Raw genomic sequence first — 8,773 nt, forward strand, 5'->3', positions numbered from 1 at the left:
TGAGGTTTATTATGGTATTAACTCCTCAAATGATACAAATGGTGTATTAATGACATGTTGTGTTTACAGGGAGACAGAGGACCTAAAGGGCTGACAGGATTACAAGGGGCAGGGGGTTTCAAGGTAAACTCCTAGCTGGGTTTAAGCTTGAATTAAATGTCTAATTAGGCAGCTAATGAGGTTACAGACTTTTTATTAGATTTATTTGCAGTTTGCTGTCCAATGTTACAACTTTATAGACAACTGTTAATGTCATTATTGTGACTAATTAAAGGGAGTGCGTGGACCACCTGGAGGTCTCGGAGAGACTGGAAAACTGGGAGAAGTTGTGAGTTAACCCTTCATACACAGTGGTAAGCCCTATTATAATTGAATTATTTTATCTCTAACACTTTGGCCTCCTTAAAGGGTGCTAAAGGCGGGATAGGATATGAAGGCATTCCCGGGTTTCAAGGAGTAAAGGTATTTTTATTTCCTTCCTTTCACTTTCTTGTTTTTAATCTAAACATTGTGATTTAATCCCAATATGTATTTATTTTTCAGGGAGAAAGAGGGAAGACTGGTGTGTTAGGCCGTGCTGGACCCAGAGGAAAGCAGGTGGGTTGTTGTGTGGGATCCCCTGTCCCAAAGTCCATAACGAGCTCTTAATTCTTGTCCACTACCTTCAAAACTCCCATGTGAAGCACTGAGAGCAAGAAAATCTGTTTTAATGTGGTTTAACTCTGGAATCAAACTCTGTTTTTGGCTTATGTGCCGTCTCCATAAACAACATTAGTACATGTGGTAGGATTTTGGCTGAGAACATGAAATGTATCAACATAAACTGGTGATTCACTGAATAAAGAGACTCAAACACAATGCTAACCTACTCTATTGTATATGAAAGAAGGCTCCATGGTTCACCGTGTTTATAGCTGACAGAAATGCGTTGCATATATTATAATGTATTACTTATGCTGATGGTTTGACAGGGCATTCTGGGAGATCCTGGAGAGAGGGGAACTGCTGGACAGAAGGGGAAGCCTGTATGTATTACATTAAACAAAGACAATGTGTCCATTTACAGCAGTACGGTTTTTGTTTTGAAATGTAATGGATGTTTTTTGTCTGAAAACTAGGGGGTCACTGGTCCTGGGGGCAGAGCTGGCACCCTCGGACCGAAGGTGATTTACTGCTGACACACCTGAGAGCTCAACTACCCTCCATAAATCATGTGTCTGTTCTATAATAATCGTATTGTTTCACTAGGGCATTCTTGGAGACCCAGGCTTGCCAGGCAGAGAGGGTGATTTAGGAATAGAGGTATTATATTCTCCTAAAAATGATGTCTTGATGATAAAGTTAATTGGAAGTGCTCTCGTGGTAATGTCATTCATCCCTGACAGGCTTACCAAGGACCACAAGGTCAGAGTGGAAAAGTTGGGCGCATTGGAACAAAGGTAACTCGCCAATCTTGTTTGTTTGTCTGAAGATATGTTAAATTCTGTTTTTTTTGGGCATGTTCATTCATTTGTGATTTTTACAGGGAGAGAGAGGTGCCCTTGGGCCTGCAGGAGAAATGGGTCCCCAAGGCCGAACTGTAAGTCGTTTTTTCAGAAGATAAACACATAATACATTTTCTTATACGTAAAGTAGTTTACCATTCTAAAGGAAAACACCAAAGACTAAAGCAGTCCCTTAGGTCGGTTTAATGAATGTTTTATTCTCGAGGGCCCAAGAGGTTACAAGGGTTCTGCAGGGAAGCCAGGAAGACCCGGATTTATCGGCCCACCGGGACCTGTTGTAAGTGCTCCACAAGAATTTTCTGAAATCTCCCAAACAGTAGTTCATTTTCCTCCATGCCATTAAACCATGTTGTCTCGTTGCAGGGACACATTGGTGTGTCTGGAAAACAAGGATCCAAGGTAAATACATCTTCATCCATCAGCCATTACCGATACAAAAAATTACGCTAACAACACCATCTAATGCCTATCTGTAGATGTTTTAAACTGGAGTATTCTGATTTAAATTGAATAATTTCTGATTTAAAGCGTTACTGTGTGGATTTAAAAGATGCTATATTTGACCAAGTATTAACTATCCATCTGGTCATGCAGTGAACACCTGTGAAGTTCTGATACATCAAATATTTGCAAGCTTTTTCTTATTTTTCATTTGCTTTGTTCAGGGTAACACGGGAATCCAGGGAATCCAAGGAGTAAAAGGTGCACAGGTACGGACTCAAATGTTTCATCCTCTCTCATCATCATCACATTTTTTGGCGACTATTAAAATGAACATAAATGTTTCTTCTTCTTTGTTAGGCGGAGAAAGGAGTTAAGGGCCCAAAAGGAAAGGTGAGCTGTGATTCCGTTGTCAAGCTTCTTTGAGAAATATAATGTTTCTGTTTGCAAACTGAAAAGTCTAAAAACTATTAACTACTTAGTCTATCAACTCTCTTATTTACCTAGTTTTATTTGTGGCATTTTTTGAAAGTTTGGATCAATGCTCTTCAGTTCAGTTTCTGTTCACAAAAAGTTCAAAGACAAGTACAATCATAAGACATAATGTATATGAGAAGGGACACTCTGATAAGCTACCTAGATATTAGGGTCCCAGACAGATATAATTTAATATATGTTAGCGCACACATTGTTTTGATTTGAATGTACAAAATGGCAAAGAATAACCAAAACCCTAAAAATATGTATTTATGTGTATAACTATTAGTTTAAAATTGTCCCAAAACATGAATTCCATCAGTTGAAACCTTTGTTAAATAGTGCAGATAAAAAAACAATAGAGACATACGTCAAATAACAGTACAACTCAATGGATTTTTTCAAACTAGTTTAAAAGTCAGAGGTTTGCTGAACTCATTTGTCATTGTCATGCTGACGGATGCACTGCCTATAGGTTGGAGACAGGGGGGGGCCGGGTCTTCAGGGGGGACGGGGGAAGCGCGGCCCCGCCGGCCCATCTGGACGTGCAGGTCCTGTCGGAGTCAAGGGGGTTCGAGGTGAAGGAGGACTTGATGGCTTCCAGGGTCCCCGGGGTCCACCCGTAAGTAAACTACAAGCTTCTGAATCTGATTTTTTGTTCCTGATACCACACACATTACAGAGCTATAGTATTGTAGTACTACTCTTGAGCCTGTACTATATTAGGCAAACCATGTATCTTTAAATGATGGCACAGAAACAGCAGCAGTTACACAGACTGGCACACAAACAGTATTTTGTGTCAAAAACACATTTAAGAGTTTCACATTAGCCTGTAGTAATAAGTGACTCGCAGCATGGGTTTCATTAAGTGTGGCTATAAATCCATAATGAGCCTAAGGAAATATTATAGGCTTTATTTCTTCATTGCATTTCCTCTGTGAGGCAGTCACTGCTTCAGCATGCCTGTCCCGTAATATTCCTCATCTTACATGTCCTCCAGTTGGGTCCCTTCCAGTGATCATTATGATTCTTCACACAGGGCCCGACCCTCTCAGCTCAACACGTCATCGAGGTTTGTAAGAAAGTGGTCCTGGTGCAGATGTCCACCTTTGCCAACTCAGTGAAGAGGACGTGTGCTGCGGTTTGTCCTCTGTATGGGGACGTCCCCATGGGTGCCCCTGGTCCCACAGGACAGGAAGGACCCCCTGGACCTAATGTGAGTTTTACAATTGTTCATAAATTGACACAAAGTCATTGCTGTTAGTGTTTCTCCCTCATTACGCCGGAGCCCAGTACATTCTCTGTACATTGTTTGGTTTTGTTCTACCCTGTCTGAATAAAATGCACATAGCAAGGGTCTGGATTGGACTTCGAAGCTGAAGTATTTGGCAAAAACGATTTTCCACGTCTCCATGAGGACAAATAAGGAGTCACAGACTAGACACTTGGTCTGTGTTGAATGGTTTTTGGAGAGTATCAAGGCTGTCGTTGGATTGGAAGGCCTTTTCCACATTATAATAGTGTTGAACCGATTCATGTTCCACAACTTCTTTAATCAAAATGCCTCTCAGGCTGATAAATGTTCTTGAGGCCGTGACTTTAAATATTTCACTTTATTACATTATGGCCTGTAAGCCGTTTAACGCCAAACAAGGAACAGTGATCTATCACTACTGTAAAAGGTTTTCCCAACAAAGTGTTATTCAATCATTCAAATAGATCTCTTGATGTTTTAGCTGGTTAGAGGTAGCGGAACCTTGATTCAGGAAAACATTGCAAGGTGTTCACTGAAAACACATAAAAAGATTAATGGGGTATTTTCCTATTTATGACGTTGTCAGGGTGACCCTGGTAATGACGGTGTTGACGGAGAACTGGGTCTGCCGGGATTCTACGGAGAGGCCGGGGATCTTGGCCGAAAAGGAGAAACAGGTGTGAAAATTGTTTTCAAACATTATTTATGAATATGTTGAACACCAAAGCTATAATTCACCAGTGTTAGCAAGATCTAGCAGAAGAAAAATAATTCACATCCTTTACGCCAACAATAATTGATTTTTTGGACCACTAAGAGGCAAGACAACAAGCTGTAACATAAAACATATCATCTTATTCATCGAGCAACTGTTGTGTATTTCACATCATGCAGACAGTTACTGAAATTACTATTTATTTGGAGTTGTTTTTTTGGCAACCTGATAAGTGTTTTTCAACTTTTTCAACTTTAACTATTTACTATTAAGCAAATTCAACTCTATGTCCACCAGCCAGTTGCAGTGGAGCAAACGAGTGAGTTAAAAGCTGCAGAGAATAATTATCGGTGGGTTTGTCTTTATGAAGTCTATTGATCTATTGTTAATACATTTATATATGTACAAATTCGTATTTTGTCCCATCACTTATTGAGTGATGCAGGTTACAGTCAGTAAAAGTCAGGCATTTGTAAATACTTGTAGTGTAGCAATAACAAAGTTCAATATTTCCCTCTGAAATGCAGTAAAGTAGAGTGCTTGTCAAGGACATTTAATTCAAGGCCTTTTTAAAATTGCATGTTAGTACAGTAATGACTAAATGTGCTTCTTTTTACTTTTTCCACCACTGGAAAAAACTTGCTACCTTTCATCATGGACCGCACTGTGCCAATTAAATAGTGTAAAACTAGTCTCGACTAACCTGCACATGCTCAGCTCTAATTCAGAGTTAGAGGCCTGAGCATGATGTCACACTCGTACCACATTCACTTGCCAATCCGATGTAAGGTGTTTGAATGTTTATTTAACAATGATCTCAGTAACACATAAGGTCTTTAATCAACATGTATGCTGTGTATTTGAGTGGCGCTCCGTCCTACAAGAATGGCATTTCGACCCGTCTGCTGTCTAGACCAATGTGTGTGTGTGATTGTGTGTGTGTGTGTCTGGCTTGCAGGTGACAGAGGAGAGCAAGGTGATAAAGGACCCAAGGGTTACGGCCTGCCCGGATACTTTGGAGACCAGGGACCAAAGGGTAAATGACTCTTCCAGTACTTAATAATGTTCGGTTAAGATGAGAATTTAATAGATGTTCACATCTGGGCCTGTGCCTAGTTTTACAAACTATATTCAGCTGAGTCAGTGCTTTGAATCCCAGGAAAGGGTAGAGGAGATATGTTACTGTAAGAGAGGTGTGATATTTGCCAAAAAAGAAAAAAATATCTGTGTAAATGCTCTCTTGCCTGTGAAATAGTCTTAGTCAGCTTAGTGAGTAGACAGAGAGGCCTTGAAGACTAAACAGCAATTTCTCCTCGAATACAGGTCAGCGTGGACGTACCGGCAGAGCCTTTAACGGGCAGCCAGGACAGCAGGGGGAGAGGGGCCACGGGGGCCGGCCGGGCCTCAGGGGCCACGCAGGTCTCAGAGGAGCTCCAGGAGCTTGTCTCACCTCTGGGTGTGCTGCTGAGTCTAACTCCAACAGAGAGACACCTCGACCTGCGGCGCGGAGGCTGAGGAATCGCCAGTAGAGAGAAAAAGATGCTATGTGGATAATGAGAACATTGATCTTATAGAAGGGAAAATGCTAGATTGTTTTTGTTAATATTTGTTCAAAACTATTGAAATGTTCATGTAAATATGAATCCCAAACTGAAACTGAACTTCTGGGAGCAGTTTGATCTACAAGGTTACTACAAGGGACAACACAAGGAGAGTGGTAACAAATTATTATATTATTAAATATTTGTATAAAAAGGCCGTCTTCATTGATAGTTTTATTTAAATTTATTTCACAAGTCTGAGTTGTCTTTAAACATCTGTTCTTTATAATAAAAATCCAAAAATGAGACTGAAGTTTTTTAACCAATTGTGTGAGAGACTTATTGTGTTTATTTCCCAAGAAATGAGAGCTAGTGTAAATACTAGAGCAAAACAACAACAACACTTTGGAGGAAAGTGCAGCTCAGTGTTTATTTTCCCCATAATGTCTAATGACATTCTAATGTATTAAACAGATATTAATCGTAAAGTTAACAACATCATTTGGATGTAACAAAGTGCACATGCTGTTTCTATAAAGTAATCGTCATTTTGGATAAACATGCAAAACAGACATCAGTGCATACTTGCCAAAAAATAACATTCACAGTCATTGCTTTTGGAATTAATTTAAAACACTGAAAAATGTTGTTGTATCCATTCAGTACGATATAATTGCTAAAAGAATGTCAGTACATTTTTAGTTGATCAGAATAAAAGCCATCAGTTTGCGCGGTCTTGGAAAATGTACGAACACGAAATAAGCAACTTTAATTTTATTAAATGTAGGTCCATCTTGGAAGATATTATCAAGATTATTTTATGGTTTTCTTACGTGGGACTGCAAGTATACCCCTTTACGCCAATTTTGGGCCAAGATCCCGTAATTTTGACTTTAAGGATGCAATGCTGGGAATATCTTTTTGTATTTCACAAAGCTAGAATTTGTTCAGCGTTTCCACAAATGCACTTTAGTAAATGCTCCCTGTAATGATTTCTGGTTACAATATGAGTAGTTTCAAACTTAATTCAGGGATTCAAAATGTAGTTCAGCTGCTGACAGATAATTTAATCACCCATAACGTGTGCCTTCTCGGTTGAAAGACGATGCGAGGAGAACAAACAGTGAAGTTTCCCTCATGGTCGCTCAGCACATACTGTTGAAGCGCTGATGCTTCACAGCAACACAGAGATGGTGTGACTCCTGGCCTGTGCGCAGTTTCCAGCTGAATAACCTGCAGGTCAAGAGGAACTCTTAACGGCTTGAGTTAAGTCTTTCTGTATCAGCATTGTAATGGACCACCCCCCCACTTCCCTACTTTGTGATCAATGTATCCTGGGTGACAAAAGATTTGTGTGTTTTTTCCACAGCTTTAATCTGATGAAGAATTATATGTAAAAGTGAAACTCTGCGTGTGACTCAGTGTCTTTCCTGGCTCCCATGCTCTTCCTCTGAAGGCCCAGCGACCATAGATCGTCATCCCTGATCCCCTCGGCGACGGCAGCATCATGTGTGCCATGCTGCTCTGTCATGGAAACTATTACTAATCCACGGTTATCCTCTGATTTTTCTCTCTGGGCTCAACCACTTGCTTCAGACTGCAGGCTCACTATTTATCTCTGTGGCAAACCGTGCAAGTGATCAAGATAAATGCGGCTTAATGCATGTGAGCTGATTAAAACAACCCAGGACCATTGAGCTTCAAAGTGATGGCACTGAAACAGAGGTTATTAGAGAGATACGTTTTATGCTGTCCACAGGCAGATTTGAAAGAATGTTGACCAACTGCCACACACTGCATATGTTAGTTAATGTAAGTCATAAGCAAAATGTGTTATTGTGTTATGTAGAAGTGAGAGTGAGCAAAGCCAGAGCACTTGTGTTGTTAGGCCAAATGCAGTTTTCATTAAATATCCTCCTGCTACCACGTCTTTTAACATGTTGGCAAAATGAGATGCTGCTCGGGGGCTGGACAACATTAACTTTTTATTTGGTAAATTGTATTCCTTTAAATTGACTTAACATATTCCCATGTATTCATACTATTAGTATTTATTTCAAGTACTTTACTCTGTTCAGCTTTGTAAAAGACATCCAAAAGGATGTATCTTTTGGTTTATAAATGTTAAACATTCTGGGGATTGGAAAATGGTTTGTCATGATTATGTGGAAATAAGATAACAATGCAGAGCAAAGATCTGTTGAATGGCCTTTATTCCTTTTGTATGAGGCTGTGGGGGCATATAATGGGAGCAGTCAATAATGTGAATCGCCAAATAGAAAAGGCTTTTAACTAAGGATCTTTCCACACGGTGGCCCGAAGGCAAATTTGTTATCCAAAAGAAGTTGTAAAAGGAGTCCTCAGTTTTGTGGAATCCTGGCAACATTTAAAGCTCTTTAACAACATTTCTCTGAACAGGGGTCAGCATGTTTGTACAGATTTGTACCATGTGAAACAACCCTATAAATGTGCACATTTTACATCAATTGCATATACACTTCTCACATAAAAAAGCATGTGGGGTCGGGAACCCAAGGTCAAAAGATATACCTACGAGGTCGCTGATTCTGTATGTGTGAGTATGCCTTCTAGTAAGGTAAAAAAACATTGGGGAGCACTGCTGTACGTTGCCACTAGATCACAAAGTCCAGAAGGGACAGCACAAAAAGAGGGAACATTTTTGAGGCCACATTTGTGCTTGTCATGATTTTGTGTAAATTGAAACTACATTGAGGTCACGGCCTTTATTAGGATATGATTGCGCAAGATGATTATGGCTTTTTTTGTTTTGATTAACTCGCACCCCAACACGAAATGTAATTACTTAATTCATGGA

At 39.9% G+C, this 8,773-nt stretch overlaps 2 protein-coding genes across 2 annotated transcripts; both read left to right on the forward strand.

Moving 5' to 3' along the window:
• Positions 1-54: 54 nt before the first annotated feature.
• LOC104947217 (collagen alpha-3(IX) chain-like) lies at positions 55-1,603 on the forward strand. The gene is made up of 9 exons (XM_010773192.1): positions 55-123; positions 275-328; positions 409-462; positions 544-597; positions 972-1,025; positions 1,119-1,163; positions 1,249-1,302; positions 1,386-1,439; positions 1,526-1,603. The coding sequence occupies exons 1-9, from the start codon at positions 55-57 to the stop codon at positions 1,601-1,603; spliced, it is 516 nt and encodes a 171-aa protein (XP_010771494.1).
• Positions 1,604-2,549: 946 nt separating this feature from the next.
• On the forward strand, positions 2,550-5,925 carry LOC104947218 (collagen alpha-3(IX) chain). Its single transcript, XM_010773194.1, has 6 exons — positions 2,550-2,594; positions 2,899-3,045; positions 3,466-3,642; positions 4,268-4,358; positions 5,355-5,432; positions 5,720-5,925. The coding sequence occupies exons 1-6, from the start codon at positions 2,550-2,552 to the stop codon at positions 5,923-5,925; spliced, it is 744 nt and encodes a 247-aa protein (XP_010771496.1).
• Positions 5,926-8,773: the final 2,848 nt, after the last annotated feature.

Source organism: Notothenia coriiceps, unplaced genomic scaffold, assembly GCF_000735185.1.
Source record: "Notothenia coriiceps isolate Sejong01 unplaced genomic scaffold, NC01 NC01_scaffold00012147, whole genome shotgun sequence".
Classification (NCBI taxonomy): domain Eukaryota; kingdom Metazoa; phylum Chordata; class Actinopteri; order Perciformes; family Nototheniidae; genus Notothenia; species Notothenia coriiceps.

Coding starts and splice junctions, on each gene's coding strand:
- LOC104947217 (XM_010773192.1), top strand. CDS start 55: ATGTTGTGTTTACAGGGAGACAGAGGACCTAAAGGGCTGACAGGATTA. Junction 463..543: donor CCGGGTTTCAAGGAGTAAAG/GTATTTTTATTT, acceptor TTTATTTTTCAG/GGAGAAAGAGGGAAGACTGG. Junction 1,440..1,525: donor TTGGGCGCATTGGAACAAAG/GTAACTCGCCAA, acceptor TGATTTTTACAG/GGAGAGAGAGGTGCCCTTGG.
- LOC104947218 (XM_010773194.1), top strand. CDS start 2,550: ATGTATATGAGAAGGGACACTCTGATAAGCTACCTAGATATTAGG. Junction 2,595..2,898: donor TAAGCTACCTAGATATTAGG/GTCCCAGACAGA, acceptor CACTGCCTATAG/GTTGGAGACAGGGGGGGGCC. Junction 4,359..5,354: donor TGGCCGAAAAGGAGAAACAG/GTGTGAAAATTG, acceptor TCTGGCTTGCAG/GTGACAGAGGAGAGCAAGGT.